Source organism: Empidonax traillii, unplaced genomic scaffold, assembly GCF_003031625.1.
Source record: "Empidonax traillii isolate 1590-97213 ecotype Southwest subspecies unplaced genomic scaffold, ASM303162v1 scaffold958:size599741, whole genome shotgun sequence".
In the NCBI taxonomy this organism is placed as follows: Eukaryota; Metazoa; Chordata; class Aves; order Passeriformes; family Tyrannidae; genus Empidonax; species Empidonax traillii.
In genome coordinates, this window is record NW_020956151.1 from 170,369 (window position 1) to 188,033 (window position 17,665).

The window sequence follows — 17,665 nt, forward strand, 5'->3', positions numbered from 1 at the left end:
GCGGGGTGTTTATGGAGGAGCTATCCCTGACACTACCCTGACAGCGTATTAAAGGAATGCTGGCTTATCATGCTTCTGAGTTTAATTTCTTTGAATCACAACACAGGGAAAATTGTTGGGGAAAAAAAAAAATTACTGAAAATTACAGAAACCGAACTCGACGTGCGTCAATAAACAAAGCCTGGGGGAGGGATGTACTGCTGAAATTGGACGCAAGGGATGCAGAATTTAGAGGCTACAAGGACATTTTGCAGAAGCCAGAGATAAAGAAGAAACTAACAATTTCACCGATTGTGCTGGAACCCTCTCTGCCTGAGAAAAAGATAATAAGAAGCCTGAAAATGTGGACAAATTAACACAAGAAGCGAGAGAATCAATAATCGATAGAAGATAGAACACTAGTTAATGAAGAGATTTATGTAATTTATAGCCAATGAACATTGATTTCTTTGTCCTCTAAAACGTATAAATAGTGAAAAGTTATGAAAGTGCAAGTTTGGGGAGCGACCCCACGCGCACCCAGCGCTGCGAATAAAGTGACGCCCGCTTTCTAATAAATACTAAAAATAGTGTTAGAGAATTTGATTTATCCCGACGTTTTCAGCAACATCCTCAGGGAGACGGTGGCCCACAGCGCCTCAGGGATGCTCAGCCATGGCCCTGGCACAGCCTCCTCCTGTGCCCCTGGGCAAGCAGGGCAAACATTTCTCTAGGGACTAGACTGTTTACAAGGCCATGTAGTGACAGGGCGAGGGGAATGGGTTTAAACTGAAAGAAGGTAGGTTTGGATTAGAGATCAGGAAAAAATTCTTCCTCTGGGATCGTTTTTCTCGCTGCTCCGAGCTCTGGTTTTGGAGGTGTAGTGGCGGTGGGATGAGGAACGGCCGTAGCTGGAGCTGTTCCCACAACCTTCTTGTCTTCAGGGCATAATTTTTCCTCAAATAAGCGCAAGTTCCCATGGCAGCCCTGGCTCTGTGCCAGCTCACATCATGGGCCGCCCTGGAGAGGGACCAAGGGTCTTCGATGTCTCCCTGTGACAGTGAGTCAGTCCCTGTGTCAGTCCCTCTTCCCAGGGTGAGGGTTGAACAACTCCAAATGCAGAAGAAAGCCTCTGGAACAAGAGAGTGGATTCACCCCCCCTCTGCCCTCCCATGGCTTCACACTCACGAGATTCAGCTCCGGGGAGACCCTTAATTATCTATTTCCAGCATCTTCAGCGGAGCGTGAGGACACGGCAGCGCAGGATTCAGTGATTCATCAGTGACCTTCAGGCTCCGTGGACGTCCTGTCAAGGGGGGACTAAGGTAGTCTACAGAGGCTGGTAACTGGGCATTGTGACTTTTAAATTCTGCATTAAATTACCTTTCATTTGCTTTAAAAGTAGGATATGATGTTATCATAAAAAAGGGGATATGATAGCTATCCTTTCATTATAGAAAAATCGAGCATAGCAGAATAAAAGGTAACACTGTAATACTTTGCACTGTTTTCAGTCTGGATCGTTTTCCTAAGACACAAAACATCCTCCTCCCGAGATCATCATGCTCCCAAAAACTGCTGGTGCTGGTGGGATCATGCCTGGTGGCTGTCACTGTTTTGTGCTCCGTTCTCCACAGCCGGCATCTCCTCTGCTGGGAAACCATGGACTGAGACAGGAGCCTTGCTGTGGAAGGGTTCAGCTCCTGCTTTGACAGCTAAAGTCAAAACACAGCAGATCTTGAAGAACATGTTTCCACATAAAACGCCCTTTGGCTGCAGCAGCCGCTGTGGCTACGCTGCAAATGGCTTTGATTTGAAACATATTTAGTGACATTTGTGTTCCCTCCCAGGGGACTCCATGCAGACAACCACAGCCCTGTGTCCTCCTCGATCCTTTTTGCTCCAAAAATGAACTGATGGGCCGGGGGGTACCCTCTGCCCACCAGGGCCCAAAACTGCCCCAGGGCCCCCACTGCTCTTGGTGCCCTCAACACACAAGTGCAGCTGCTCCTGGTGACCGGCGATACCTGAGATCGTCCCAGTTCGCCGTCTCAGGACCTTCAGCAGTGCCTGGAGCAAAGGTGACATCTGTTCATGTCTTCATCCTGCCGATCTGTCCCCGATGATGCTGGTGGGAGACTCATCAATCACCCAGAGGCCTCTCAAGCCACTCTGCCCCTGTGTGTCTGAGCAGCATCTCAGTCGTGTAGGGTCATCATAAAAGATCACCCATTTTTTCAGCACAGATGGCAAGTTTTCAACCACATGCTGCCCCTGGTTTAGGATTTCTCCTCCTCAGCTTTGGAATTTTACCAGCAGATGGCAGGCCGGGATTGCACCACGAGCAGAAAGGAGGGAGAACACCCAGGGCAGGCAAGAGCAGAACCGAGATAAGCAATATTTTTCATGCAGGGGAATTTGGGAGAGCAGGACTCCATCCCGGAGCACCTGCTGAACAGCAAATCTCCCACAGCCTGGGAGCGGCCTTGTCCCCTCCCAGCAGCAGGGAAGGCTCGTTCATCAGGACACTGTTTTGTTCCAGCCTCTCCAGGGTCAGAGCTGGTGCCGTGATTAACCGAGCAACCCCAGCCCACGCCTTCCCACAAACCTCTTCATCGTGGGTTTTTTTTTTTGCCTGAAGAACAAGGATGAAGAGAGTGCTCGGAGAGTTTGGGGATTTCCCCTGCAGGGTAGATCAAAAGTTGCCAGGATGTGTTAGAAGAGACGCAAAGGCTCGAGAAAACCCTGGGAAAAAAAATGAAGCTCCAGTCCCGAGCTTACTGCTCTAATCACCATGTTGCTGTGGGGAGAAAACCCCACGGGCCTGAACCGATGCCCTCCCACCCGCTCCAGCTCCCGTTTGATCCTCGGAGATCAGGAAGTGTTTTTTTTCCACTGTCTCTGTTTTGCTTTACCACTGTAGCCCGCGGGGCCGGTTTGTGTTCCTGCCTCCCACGGAGGGTAATTTGGTTCCTCTCTCTGGCCGAGGCCACACCAGAGCACTGAGCTCCCACCGCAGGGTCAGGGCAGCCCAGGCACCAGCGGGACGACCCGTCATCAATAGCCCCATTATTGCTCTTGAAGTTGCTCCCTGCTTCCAGACGGATGCTGCATTACTCCACCACAGCTGCAGTTGCTCCCTTCCAGCAATTCCCCACACAGCACTTAAGGAAGGGATTTATGGGCGGTTTTGAAAGGCATTTTGGAGTGAGAAGGAGTTATGGGAAAGGAAGTTGAATTCCCACCATTCCCCAGCAAATTCTCCCAGCATCTTTTCACGAGAAGGATCATTTACTGGTCCTTTCCTCACAACAGAGACAATCTCTCAGCTGTGGCTCTTTGTTTAGTCCAAAGCGTTTCCCGATGGCGAGATGCCACAGGGGTTATTCTGGCCCTGACTCCAAAGGGTCAGGAGACCAAGGCAAGCCCTCGGCGTCTGTCTGCAAGGATCTGCTGGACCCCATCTGTTCCCTGACATTTTTGCAGACCCTTGGAGCTAAATGAAATGATTTATTCTCAAGTGACGGGTTATTGCCAATCTCAGGGCAAGCCTTGCTGACTACCCGGCTGATTTTGACTCATGTAGCGGTTTGCAAAGTAAAAAAGTTTTGGGACCAGAGTCACCAAGTGCTATAAAACCACCAGAGGGGATGTCACCTTACCTTTTTTTCTTTTGAAGCTTTTCAGGGACAAAACCTTACCTGCTGCAAAACTGGTCACCAATGTCCTTTATAGGTCCCTTCCAATCCAAACCGTTCCATGATTCAGGCAGGCTGGGTGAGCAGAACGGATTCACATCAACACTACCTTTCACAGCCAGGACAGGGGTTTGAAAGACTTTATTTGACACCTTTGCTGATGTCACAGCTTGTGAATCTACGAGCGCTGCACAGTGTAAAGTGAGGCCGGGCTACTCGCCGTGAGCTCTAACGTGCCAACCAGCCACAGGAACAGCCAAGGGGTCTGCAAGGATCCCCCTCTGACTTTAGTAAAAGGAAACATGTTGTTCCTGGCTGATTCTGGCACTTCAGGACAAGGGTGAGGAGAAGTAGCGGAGGCGTTTCTGTGTGTTAAGTGTGATGACTTCCATCAAAACAACTGGGAGGGACTCACTTTCAAAACAATAGCAGATACATACATTGACATGCACATGGCAGATACAATCTGTAGGGAGGAAAACACCAGCTCATCCACACAGCCCAACCGGCTGTGGTGTGTTTGACCTGAGGCATGGGAAGTGCCTCTCCCATTCAGGAGAGGTCTTCTCCCTCTTTTTTACCTTTCTTTGCACTGAGTTTCCCACATTCTTCTCCTTCAGTGTCACAGTGCTGCAGAGGTGGGCCAGGGGTGGGCATGCACTGGGTCCAGGCTATCCCAGCAATCAAGGCACAGATGCAGGGTGTTGGGGGCATTCAGGAGAGGGAGAGCACTGGGAGACCCTGCCCTGCCTCCGTGAGACGTGGCACAGAAGGGTGGCTTGAAAGCTTCAAGTTTCTGTTCTTTGTGCCCAAAGAAGAGGGGAAGGGAGGACAGCCAGAGGAGCAGAGGCACATCTGCTGTGTCAGTTGTCTAGGGGCACACAGGGTAAGGCAGAAAAAGCTCAGACTCAGGACAAACGCAGACCCAGAGCTTGCCCAGGTCTGCAGTGACACCTCAGTGGGTTTTGGTCCCGGCCCAGGAAGAGGGATGAGTGAGACCCGAACATGGTGCTGGAGAAAGGAAACATTGTGGGAGGAGAGGGTGTGGGATGCTGGGCTAAGGGACAACGAGGGAGGCACTTCAAATGCAGGCTGCTCTGACCCATTCCCTGCTGTGCAGTCACGGTTTCAGCAGGGGGTGGAGGAGAGATGGCACCAGCAGGGAGACTGGCAGAGGGAAAGGCATTTTCTTCTCACTTTGGCCATCAGAGCCTTCCCCTCCGTGACAGACGTCCCTTTGAAATCCCCTGTCTCGCCTCTTCACACCTCAGTGAGGAGCAAGGGCTGCACCCAGGCGGCCTGGCCAGCTGCTCCAGCACAGTTTGTGCAGGGACCCAGCACAGGCCCTGCAGACACGACGGGATTTTCAGCCGGGCTGTGGGAACGAGCTCTGTTAAGCTGTTGCCTCACTCCACCTTAAGGGCACATAAGTGGGAAGAGCTGGTAATGTGGTGAGGAAAGCACAGGGATTAGCAGGCAGCCAGTTCGCTTCGGGAGCTGGAGGGGGGCTCTCTCCTGCCTTGTGGGTGCCAGCAGTGCTGGGCAGGGCTGAGCTGTGCCTGTCCCACCACACCAAAATTAGGTCCTGCAGCCGGGGGACACATCGCAGGGAATCAGCACGAGCAAGTCGATCTGGCAGCTCCGAGTCCCCAGGGAAATAAGACAGTATTTCGAGGCTGGCTGTTTTCCAAAGGAGGGCAACGCTGGGCTCTGCAGAGGGGTTTGCTGGAGGAGGAATGGGCTTGGGATGTGTGTGTGTGCCCCCTCCCTCGTGGCCGGAAGGGTTCTGGAGTACAGCCGCGTGCAGACAAGTGCATCGAATCGGATGTGATTTACGTCTGCAGGCATCACGAGGGAGAGGGCGTGCGATGGTGGGGCGAGGAAGGCGGTGCGAGGAGGGAGGGAAGAGCAAAGAGAATTCTCTCTATGGATCCTTGGCTTCTGCAAAGCAGGAAAGACGCCTTTTCAGCCGAGTTTGTTCTCAGGCCTGCGGGCAACGAGTGCTGAAGAATTCCTGTCTCCCAAGGAGAAGGGAGGGTCAGAAAGCCCCGATTTCAGTCGCCCAGGAGCGGCAGATCCTGGATGTCCCAACCCTGATCCCTGGTCCCTGAGCAGCAGCGCCCAAGACAGGGGGTGCCGTGTATGGTGGTGGAATGGGGACGCCGGCAGAGGCCGGGGAGAAGAGGAATGTCGCGATTTGGCTGCTCTTGGACGAGCCCTCCCTCAATACACCCGCTGGCGACGGCATCCTGGGCACGGCTGCTACGGCTGCAGACGAGCCCCCTCCTCGGGCCCTCCGGCTGGAAGAGCCCATCCTGCTGGCCAGGAAGCTCCGGCGGGACGGCAGCATGTCCCCGGGGACGCGGCGAAGCGGGGCTGGCCTCACAGCAGGGCTTGGGTAAGCCAGGGAAGATGCAGTCAAAACCACCGGAGCGGGAGCAGCCTCCCTCCTGGGGATCTGCACGGGGCCGGCGGCGCTGTGGAGGAAGGACCACGGCCACGTCTGGATGGGCAGCAGGGACGTGGCCACGGGAGAAGGCTCCATTTCTGCCACGTAATTATTCAGGTGGGAGAGGAGTCGCAGCCGGATGGGGTCGGTGGCGTTTTGGCCCTCGAGGACGCCCAAGTACCTGACAACTTCAGTGAGACATTCGCGGAAGCCGATGCTTCTGTAATCCACGGCCAGGGCTCGGGCGTCCAAGAAGCCTGTAGGGAGAGGACACAGTAAGGGTGACAGTAAGCCCGTGCAGAGCTCAGGAATGCGCTTTGATTTCAGTACCCTCTCTAATGCACTGTGTATTTCACTTGAGGCACTTTGCTGCCGTGTGATATTCCTGAAGCAGACAGCCAAGTGGGTGTCCCAAGGGACTGGACGTTTGTGTGCATGAGAATAGCATCTGCGGTTATCTCACAGGGATAAACCTGCCAGGGTCAGGAAACCTCTTACTCCAGCATGTGAGACGAGTAAGAGGTTTCATTAACTGAGCTCAGGAAGGAAGAATTTTTTCCCCACTGGATCCAATCGGTTGTCACTGCTGGAGACACGACCGTGGGCTAGACAGGCACTGGGTCCTTCTTTGCAAATGGAACCATCCCTGGTCTTGCAGAACAGCGGGACACTGTGTCTCCTCAGCACACTTTCCTCTGCCTGGTTCCCAAACTTTAAACTTCCTTTAAACCAATGTCTGGGTGAAGGACACAGGGCAGTGGCAGAACCAAAACCGCTGGGCCAAGAAAGCTCAAAACCACAGGAATCAACAGCTGACGGCTGATTTTTAGGCTTCTGCTCCCAACTTGCAGCTTCATGAGACGATAAGCAGTAAAGCAGAGAAATGTCACAGCACAGTGAAGCGCTGGACCACTGTGCTTGACGGGGTTTCTCGTGACAATACAGCCCTTTGTTGCAGTGCAGTCAAACTGAATATCTAAACAAATGTTCCAGACCAAGTTACAGCTCTGAACCAAAGCCTGGATGCCAGCAATGTCCCCAGCAAGCCAAAACTGGGTGGTAAGCAAGCCAGAGGCTTCTTTACTGGAGCTGTGATCTCCATCCTGTTAACTGGAACAGGACAGAGGGTCTGTACTGAGGTCTCAGTACAAATAAGACCTTTGTTGAATTTTGCACAGGGCTCCCTCTCTCTTCTTATAACAACCAAGAGACACACAAAGAAAAAGAACAGAAAGGGGGAAAAAAAGCCTTGTTTATTTGCAGAGTCCTCATGCAGAATTCAGCCTCTGCAGGAAACGTATCCCAGGGAGGAGGTAAAGAGTTTAATATCGTTTTCCTGGAAACAGGCTCCATTTCTGAGCAGGACTAAGCCCATCTCTGCCTGAACAACTTTTTAGTGGGGGGTGTGACAACACCACTGGTGCTGTCCCTGTGGGTCTGGGGGAGTTCACTGTCCCACATATCCCAGTCTCCCAGATGGATCCATGGGATGCTGACCCAAATGTCAAATAACAGGGCAGGGAAATGTCCATCTGCCCTCCCTCAGCAGATATTTCCCTTGGGAAGCAGGCAGGGCAGCATTCATTTTGGTGCTGGCTGCTGTCAGCTTGCTGCTGAGGGTGATGGGGAATTTTTCTTCCAAGTTTCCACCTTCACCTCACCCATATGCTTTTAAAGAGCAGTTCTTACCTGTCCCTCCAGTGGCATGAAGCATTTTTAAGTGATCCACTGTCATTTGTAGAATTTCTGCCTTCTCCAGCTTGGAAGACCCCTGGATGTTTGGAGCAGAAAGAAAAAGCCATTCATCATTTTATGATCTAGGGCTTTGTGCCTCTCAGGAGCCACTGTTTGACCGATCTTCCTCAAAACCTGAAGCCCAGGAGTCCTCAGATTGGTGCAGTGCATCCATCCAGACTCTGCTTTTCACATCAAGTGAGCACAAAAAAGAGCTTCCTTCCCAAGACACCCCGATGCAGATTGGAAAATCCCTATTTCTGTGCTCCTTCATATCTGCAAAACACTTTCTAGATTGAATTCATCCTCCCCAGGGCTGCCGAATATTTGCTAATAACGTTTTACCACCCAGTTTCACCACCTACTTACTTCCCTGAAGTGACGATGACAAGAAAGGCATAGCGCTGCTCCAGACTTTCTCATTCTGGGGGGTTCTACCCCAAACACTGGTGAATGCAGCCTGCACAGGAGGAGATCATGACACACACACACACTCACCTGCTTCTCAAAGGCAGTAGGGACCAGGCGCCGCAGTTCCGAAAGGCTGCTGTTGATCCGGTCACGGCGCCGCTTCTCGATGATCTGCAGGAGATTACCACGTGGAGAGAGGAAACCACAGTCATTTACAGCCACAGCTCGCAGCCACGAGCCACAGCTCATGGTGTAAAGGTGATTTTGCAGGGTGTTCCCACAGGAAGGGCAGTCCCAACAGCCCCCCCCATCACTGCGCACAGGGTGACATCCCTGGCACAGAGCCAGGACCAGCCTGACCCCCCCAACGCCCTGGGGACACAGCACAACCACCCCAGTCATTGTAAATCACACTCACCCCTCTCCTCTTCTTCCTGGCTTGTATCTGAGATGTTGTAGTGGGAGACACAGATCTGGAAACATGGCTGGAAAGGAAGAAGAGGGAATAATTTCTTGCACTAGCTGGAGAGAAACCTCCGTTGCACATATGCTTTACACACGTTCGCCATCTGTAGTTCCTCCTCCCCCCCCAAAAAAAAATGTCTTCTGTGGTTCCCATCTCATTTTTACCCACATCACAGAGCTCAGGAATTGGGGATGAGGAGCCAAACAGAGACTCAGATACCACTCTCTCCCCTCCAAGAGTCTCCTTCCAGCACCAAACTGTCCATTCACTCCCAGGCTCACTCCTCCTTCAATCTCAACCCATGCCAGCATCTCCACAGGGCTTGGAAAAGCAGCGATCCGAGCTCTGGAGTCGTGGCCTTTTTTTCCCCTCCGTGTGTGAACCTCCCAGCTCTCGTGTCTGAGCCTGCCCTGTCTGCAGGGCTTTGCATCTCGGAGCCGCGATAGCACGAGCGCAGATCTGAGCTCCCACCCAGGGAGGGCTGGCTGCTCCTCAGGGCGAGGCCAGCGGCAGCACTGATGTGGTTTCTGAAGGCCTTCCCGGAGAGTCGCTTCCCAAACCGCGATTTTTGGGGTGGGCCGCGATGTTCTGAATGCACGGACGCTCCTGACCCAGACGAAAGGAGGGCCAGGGCCTGGGTGGGGGGAACACCTGGCAGGAGGTGATAGAGCTGACAGCCCCAGGGACCAGCTCTGCTCAAGGGAAGAGGGACAAGGGGGGGGCACAGGCAAAGGAAAAGGGCCCCACAAACCATCCTGGGCCTGGGTGAGGCTAAAGACACCAAAGGTCTGCTCTAGACACGCACAGGGAGGCAAAGTTCAACCTTTAGGTCCCCACGGAGGTGAAGTCTCCATAACAATGGATAACCAGGCATGGGAAACTCCCTGCAGCAAGACCCCTTGGCTCTGCAGGGGAGGCCATCTGGGCCATCTTCTGCCCCCCCTGAGCAGGGTTTCTCCCTCTGGAAAGTGGAACTGGCTCAGGGCTGTTTCTGTGCCTTACGAAACGCAGTGCAGGGATGTGAGCACGCATCCATCTGCAGCCCCGGCCAGCCCAGCGCGCGTCAGACTCACAAATCTGGGAAGGGGCACTTGGGTTCCCCTCGTCAAATCAAGGCGCTTCTCAGTTTGATGAAGCATTTTAATGGGAGCCCATTAATGACGGTCCTGCACAGACAGCGCTGTCTGCAGCAAGCCAAAAACTAGACCAAACTCAGCCCATTAAAAATACAGTTTGTTAGGCCCGAGCTTTCAGAAGTGGTTTTACACAATCAGACGAAATAACATGTTCTTCTGCTGCCTGTTCCACTCATCTCCATACAGGTATCCTATTTGAATGTCTGCTGGGTGGGCTTTCCCTGGGCACAGGTGCTGGCTGGCTCCACAAGCACCCACACGCATCGCCAGCGTACGCAGACGCACGTATGATGAGCACACATGATGTGAGAGCGGGCTGTGTGTGGACACTGGAGTGCTGTAGGTGCAGGGGGTGGGCGCTGAATTCACCTGGCAGCGCAGGAAGGCGGAGTGGGCACTCAAGGAGGAGCAGTGAATTTTGAAACTCCCTTTGCAGAGCGGTCCGGGCACGCTGCTCTTTGTGAGCTGCAGTTCCAGATGTGGATATCCAGACCTTGGCTTACTGCAAAATGTACTTTAAAAATACGTTTGGCAGATTTGAACCACATAAAAGATAGGGTAAGTATATTATCTGATGATTAAAACTACTGCATTGCTCTTTGCTTAGATTTCTCATTTACAGCACAACTTTGGCTGTAAACCAAGTGGTATCTTGCACTTCTGCAGTGACCCCAGAGCCTAAACTTGCTCCACGCACTGATCCAAGCCTCACACCCGGCGTGACTCATCTCCACACTACAGGAAAACTGGTTTGCCCAAACCACTCGACCGATGGGTAATGGGCTGGGAACCCCAGCCAGGCAGCCTGACTGCCTCCCTGTGTTCTAATCACTCCTCCTCACTCCCCACCTGGAAGTGTTTGATTTTCCTGGATCCACCAGCATCCCATGCGAGATGGCATTACTTGGGGTGTAACCTCATCAGGGCAGGAACAGCTCTTTTGGCCATATTATTTGTGTGACATGAGGAACAACATACACATATACAAATACCACCAGATCGCAGCCAGCCTGGTTCTACGACTGCCTCGAGGAGACAAACACATTAGCAACACCAGAAAGAGATTAAAAGTTCATCATTACTGTTCACTGAAGTAAAATATTGTGACAATTCCGATATTTTATCCCTCAGGGTACTGTGGACTTGGTGTGCTGCACTGATGGGAAGAGGTGGGATATATTTCATCTGCAGCAGGAAAGTAGATTAAATATTGATGCCCTTAGAAACTGCATAAGGGGTCAGGGAATTTCTGCAGGACGTTTTTCGGATGTGCCCGACTCTGCTGTGACCGTATCAGAAGCAGACTCATGAATTTAGTCCCCTGAGAACCTGAGCTTGGCACCAGGCAGGCGGCTTCTCCTCTCAGGATATCAGGCAGCAAAAGGGAATGAATTAATCGCTGGATGCAGAGAGAGGGGGACGCAAGGCTACTGCAACAAGAGTTCAGAAGTGATTGATTTCTGGTTGAGAACAAGTAACAGAGACTTTCCTTCATCCCTTGCACCGTCTACACCCTCGGAGCCCGGGCATGTCCATGAAGGGCTGACACAGCCTGGGAACCTGGGGATGGCCTTTGCCAGCGGAGCTGCAGCCCAGGGCAGTGCAGCAAAACCTGCAGACACCTCCCCAGGATCCACACACTGGTCCTGTCCTCACTGTTCCCTCACCAGCAGCAAAGCCCCAGAGCTGAAACTGCAGCTCAGCAGCGATGGGACAGAGCCCGAGAACTGCGATGCCGAGGGGCACAGGGGCAGCCTTCCCCTGCTCAGGCTCCCTCCCCAACACACCACAGCCCCAGCTGGTGCGTTGCGAATGCATCAGCAGAGCAGGAGCGTTTCTCATGCAAAACCTCCTGGTTTCTCATGCAAAACCTTCTGGTTTTTTCCACATATCCCTGAGAGCCTTCGGATTGGAGGGACAGAAGCGGTGTCAGGCAGTTCTGGGGCGCCTTTGCTCAGGGGGGCTGCCCCACCTCGGGGTGCAGAGACCTGCCAGCACCCGGGCTCCCACTGCCCTTCTCCCAGCTGGCAGGGCAAGGCCATCCCGCTGTCTTTAATGGGCATTTGCTTGAACGCGATCAGCTCCTAACTCAGCTCCAACAGTTGTGTCGCCACTTGGGTTTCCTTGCTGGGTCAGTCCCGCCGCCAGCACCAGCCCACGCCGGCACAAAGGGGGTGATCCTGCCGGCCCCACGCAGGACCAGCCCGGCCCCGAGGGGTTCAGCGAGGTGCGGGTGGACCCGGTGCCCTCCCGTGCCCTGCCCCGGCAGGCGCCGAGCGCTGCCGCCCCGAGCAGCTCGGGGGGAGCTGCCGCCAGCGCCGCGCGCGGTGCCGGGACCCCAAAACCCGCGTGGGACTCAGCCTGCCCTCACCTGTACTCCTCCTCCCGGCCCACGTCGATGGTGCCGTCAGACTCCGTGTCGGACGAGCTCTCCTCGCAGAGCCGCTTCATCCTCGCGGGGGGAAGAGGTCGGTGGGCTCGGCGAGGCTGACCCACGCGTGGCCCCGGTGGCCGCCGCAGCCGTCCTTCCCCTGGCGTGCTCGGGGCAGTGCTGTCCCTGCCCGGGCTCCGCTGCTCCGGCCCCGCACAGCTCCTCCCCTGCCCGCTCTGCCTCTCCCACCCCCGGCTCTCCTTCCCTGGCTCCCTCCCGGCACGTCCCCACCTCCCGGGTAATGGGTTAATGAGCCACCATCTCCCGGGAGTGACGGATTACGCGGCCGCGCCGGCGCTCCCCGGTTCCCAGGGCCCCCCCTCGCCCCCCCGCCTCCTCCCGCTCGCTGGTCGAAATCCCAAGTCTTCCTGTAAAAGGAACAGTCTGTGTGAACCGTCTCATGTCCCCCCCCCTCCTGCCCACGGCCCCCCTTCCACCCGCTGCACATTGGCCTCAGCCCCAGTTTAAAGGGACCAGTGACCTCACTGGCAACAGAAAACCGTGGGAAAGAGATGGGACTGATAAAGCCTTGAGTTGTTTCAGGGAAAAATCAACATCCAGCCCCACACGCACACACATGTCTGCCCGGCTCTGCGCGGCGCAGGCACTTTGGAGGCTTATGATTCAGATGGAAACCAGCTTATTCGAAACACGGCGCTGTTTGAGGATGCCGCTCAAAGGGCCCTCGACTGGGATTAATCGGTGGCCGCGGCCGAGGGCCGGGGTGGCAGCGGTGGCACCACACTCGGAGGCGTCGGGACGGGTCCGGCACCCCGGCACTGTGCCACGGTGGTCCCGCCAGGAGCTCGGCCCCCTGCCACGCTCCCACAGCCTTGGAGCGTCTTCCAAGCGCCAGCTCATGGCGCTGCCAGGGCGTTTGACACCTACCCTGTGAAACAAAGAGGCCAAAGCCCAGCTTGAAGGGTTTATGACACTGGGATGAATTGCTGTTTTCTTGTCTCATTCCACAGTGCCGGAAACTTTGACCCACAGCCCAGCACCTAGGGAGCATCTCCCTTTCCCAGCGCTTGCGGGAAGGAGGTAGGAGTCTGTTTTTCAGAGCCCTGCGCTGCTAAAATCCCCCAAGGCAGCAAAAACGTGTGCGTGTGTGGGAGAGAGAGAGAGAGAGAGCAGGGAGGAGGGAGAGCGCTGAAGTGGAGGTTCCCAGTACGAAAATAATGCCTTTTATTTTTGAAAAAAATAATCAGGGCTGAGATCTGGCAACACGTGGGATTCCCAAAGCCTTTTGCAAAGGCCGTGGCGGCGATAACAGCCCCGTCGGCCGCTCGGGCCGGCCAAGCCACCCCACCACCCGTCTCCCGTGGCCTCCTGGGGTGCTCCCTATCTGCCTCAGCCATCTCTGCCAGCTCACCCACGCTGCACCCGCCAACCCCGAGGTGTCTGCAGTTCCCCAGCTCCTCGCCAGCAGCTCCGGAAAAGCCAAACCCCGGCTCCTGCCTGCCCTTCACCCACGCCTGCCCCAGCCCAGAACACGGAGCAGAGGAGAAAGGCACGGCCCCCCCCCCGCCCCGACCAGTTTTTGAGGCTGAACCACACCGTCCTCCCTCCCGAAGTGAAACAACAGGGACCTGACCCAGCCGTCCTGAGCTGGAGTGGAAAACTGGCGTTTCCGAAGTGTTTGTAAACTGAAAAAAAAGAGAATAAAACATTTGCTTTAGGTCACAGCGCTTTGTTTCTCTAATTTCGATGTTTTGTTTTCACTGTGAAAAGTGGTCAAGAAGCCGAGCTGTTATTAGCTTACATTTCCAAATGAAAAGTTACTTTGAACCAGAAGGATTAGAAAAGTGTTATTTTAGCAGTTTTGAGACCCGCTCCTCCTCCCTTCCCAAAGTGATTTCAGTTAGAAACACATACATCTCCAAACCAAACTCCCCATAAACATGTGTTTTTGAGAGATTAATACCCTTTCCACTGATAAAACCCTTTCAATGTGATCCTGAGATTGGTTATTTCAGGCTCTTGCTCCTATCACAGTGAGCCTGAACCAGGCAGAACCCAGACCTGCCATGGAGGAACACTTTTCTTCTCCCTTAGAAAGGAATTCACTGTCCAGACTTGATCTTTTCTGGGCCTTGTCTAAGCATCATTATCTGGGTTCAATTGAAGTGTAATTGGCAACATGTTTTTCTAGGATTACACTTCATTATGAACAGAGCGGGGGCCCCCCAAACCCACTTCTCCTGTAATCGGATCCATTTTCCAGGCTGTGCTCCTGGAGAGTCGTTTATAATCGCCCCCAGCAGTCCCGGGGGGGGATTGTGAGGGCCATCTGAACCACCCCAGCTGAAGCAGAGATGGTGCTGAGACCCCTCACGGGCCGGTTCAATGGAGACGACAGGGAAGGATTAAACGGGCTTAGCTGTGTGTGAGGGGAGCTGGGTTTGGATGGGCATCACCCGTGTCCTGCAGGAGGGAACGGGCAGAAATGGAGGGGTCTGGGGCTGCAGAAATGGGGGTTCTGCCCCTGCTTGCCTCTCACTGGGCATCGGTGCAGGCGATTCCCACGGCACACTGACCCCAAGTGCAGAGACACAGGCAGTGGGTGACCAACCCCTGCCCAGAGCCGCTCTGCTCTTCCCTGGAGAGCTACAGGCTTTGCCACAGCCAAGCCAGGGAATTACCAGAGGAAATCTCTCCCCAAGCCCCGAATTAACAGCCCTGGCTCCGTGCTCAGGGCTGTTTCCCCTCTGAGAGCACAGCAAGCGTTGCTGCAATGCCTCTCGCTGTCCCCAGGACCCCTGTGAGACCCTCTGGGACTCAGGAGACTGGTGAGAGCTGTCCCCTGCTCGGGCTGGCTGTGCCTCTCCGTGGTGGGAACTGTTTCCAGAGGATGGGTGTCACGAGGACGGGGCTAAGCCATCCATCACACCCAGCACTAATTGGCTACCCTGCTTCAGAGGCCAAGGAATAAGTGAGCTGCAAAGATTGATGTCCCTTCCCTGCAGCAGGAAAAACTCTCCGGGCCAGGGCTGAGGGTGGATCTCTGCCAAGGAACCTGGGATTGCCCAGGTTTGCCTGTGCCAGCAGGCTCCTGGGGGTGAAGGGCTCCAGCCTAAATTTCCCTGGAGGGGTGATGGCCAGCCCAGCCACCAACCCCCCTCCCATGCTGGGACCAAGCTGCTCCTTCCCCTCCCTCCTTCTCAGCTCTGGGAAATGTCCCAGGAGAGCGGCCAGCTGTGAAAAGCTGCAGCAGCTGGAATGTGGGAGGGAGGGCAAGGCTTCTGGAAAGCCAGAGGCAGGAGCAGGACTTATCTGTTACCTCCCCGTGAACTGACACCTCTGGTTTAACCCCGTGCATGCCTGGAATGCCCTGTCCGCACATCTTCAGTCAACATCACCTCCTAACCTCAGGTCCCACCACCGGCTGCCAGACCCACAGCTGTAATTTCAAAAGCAGAGGCCTCGCAGGGATGCTGGACAGGATTCCTGGCTGCAGCGCTGCGGACAGGCTGTCTTGTTCTGTGGCTGAGCAGAGGGATCCATCACAGACGGGAGAATCGGGCAGGGCTCTGGGGAGGTGATTTGGGATGAAAGCGCGTAGGTATGAATACGATATCACCTCCGTGTTTTGTCAGATCTGGAGCGCAGCCAGGAGAGGATTGTTTGCCGTGGCTCCACTCCAAGCCAGAGGCACTACAATTGCAAACTCCCCCCCACTTCCCCGGCCCACGCAATCCAGAGCCGGCCCAGCCGACTGCTACGGGCAGTCCAGGGGAGGGAAAAACAACATTTTCCCACAAACCCGTGGCCTCACCCTTCCCCAGGCAGGGACAGGGCAGATCCTGGATCTGCTCGGGGCCCCGACTGAAACTCGGCGCTGCCCTCTCCAGCCTGGCAGGGCTGTCTGTGTCCTCACGCCTCTTGCCCCGCGGCGGCCGGGCACTCGCAGCTCAGCCCTGCAAATCCCATGGGATGGGGCACCACGAGGCTGCACCTGCCGAGATCACAGCTGGGATGCCTCAGGGGTGTGCTGCTGTCTCTGCAAGACGTGGTGCTCGTCCCCCTGAGTCCAGTGCCCAGGGCAAGGCTGGGTCCCCTGGAGTGGGTGCCGTGTGTAAGGCAGCTCTGTCACTGCATCCCCAGCTCAGTGGGGCTGGAGGACAGCCAGGGACAGGATCACCTTCCTGCAGTGGATCCTGATGGTTTAGCATCAGCCACCACCAGTGGTTTAGTCCCAGCTACCCTTGCCTCAGTTTCCCCACCCAAACTGATGCTGCCTCACTGGGCACTCACTTCACAGAAAAGCCACGACGAGTGATAATTAATATTGCACCACCCCTGCTTACAGACAGGGTTACTGGCTCTTCCAGGAGCCCAGACTGAGGTCAGGGCTCCCCAGTGGCTACACAGAGAGGACCTGGAGGCTTACTGTCATTGCACAGCAGTCTGCTCCTCTCTGGTATTTCGGACCCAGAGAGGGTGATGCAGATAAGGTGAGCTGCTGCAGTACAGGACAGTGCCCATGGCCACTGCAGCTTGATCTCCTTGGCTCTCACTGTCATGGACAGGATGAGCCAACCCCGGAGGTGCCAGCCCCACTCCCGTCCCTGGCCACTGGAAGGACTGGGATGGCCTTCAGGCTGCACCACCCGTGCTAAACAACAAGAGGAGCTGGGATGGGAAAACCCATGGCTGGCGAAGTGAGGTCCTGGCCTCCCCCTGGGGCCAGTCCCCAGGGCTCCAGGGAACACAATGCCTTTGTTTGGGACTTGGCCTGCACAAGGAGCCCTTCCCTCGTGCTCTGCCCCAAAACACCAACCCTTCAAAAGGCCTGTTCTCCCCCTCCCCTTCCCCCAGCAATGCTAATGTGCCAGGCCTCTTCTCATGAACCCTGGGAGAGATCAGGCTGGTAGACAGTTTCACCACTTGTTAAATGTGTGTTTAGCGATCTTGTGAGTAGACAAGAACAAATACAAACAAGCCAGGCTGGAGAGCCCCTGCCCCTCCGCCCTGCCTGGAATGCACCAGCCCCAAGCCTTTCTTCTCTAACCACTTCAAACTTTCATTTCTTCTGAAGCCACAACAAGGCACACTTTGTAAAGCAAATGAGTAAACAGCAACTTTCAGCTTAAAAGGAAAACAAGGGGGAGGGACTGTTTTTAATTACTGGATTTTAAAAAGGGCTTTATTCAGTTAATTGCTTTCTGTTGTAAAATGTTCTTCTGCGCACAGCCCTGGTTCTAGCTGCGTTGCTGCTGGCCAGATGGCACTGCAGAGGCAATGACAGCATGTGCCTTCGCTGCTTGGGTACACAAGTGCCTTTAGCATTCACAGACATCGCCCCCGAGCCCTCCCAGCCTTCATGGAAGTGACACACGAGGCACCCAGTTTCGCTCAGAC

At 54.8% G+C, this 17,665-nt stretch overlaps 1 protein-coding gene across 1 annotated transcript; it reads right to left on the reverse strand.

The window, feature by feature from the left end:
• Positions 1–3,801: 3,801 nt before the first annotated feature.
• On the reverse strand, positions 3,802–12,589 carry HEYL (hes related family bHLH transcription factor with YRPW motif-like). Its single transcript, XM_027903418.1, has 5 exons — positions 12,245–12,589; positions 8,690–8,756; positions 8,359–8,442; positions 7,816–7,897; positions 3,802–6,383 (listed from the first exon to the last, which is right to left on the reverse strand). Exons 1-5 carry the CDS (start codon positions 12,322–12,324, stop codon positions 5,716–5,718), a joined length of 981 nt encoding a protein of 326 aa, XP_027759219.1. The 5' UTR covers positions 12,325–12,589; the 3' UTR covers positions 3,802–5,715.
• Between the last annotated feature and the right edge of the window lie 5,076 nt (positions 12,590–17,665).

Excerpts from the sequence above, each read along its gene's own strand:
- HEYL (XM_027903418.1), bottom strand. The coding sequence starts at position 12,324 with ATGAAGCGGCTCTGCGAGGAGAGCTCGTCCGACACGGAGTCTGACGGC. Across the intron at positions 8,757-12,244 it reads GGCCGGGAGGAGGAGTACAG|CCATGTTTCCAGATCTGTGT; the intron begins GTGAGGGCAGGC and ends CTTCCTTTCCAG. Across the intron at positions 7,898-8,358 it reads CTACTGCCTTTGAGAAGCAG|GGGTCTTCCAAGCTGGAGAA; the intron begins GTGAGTGTGTGT and ends CCAAACATCCAG.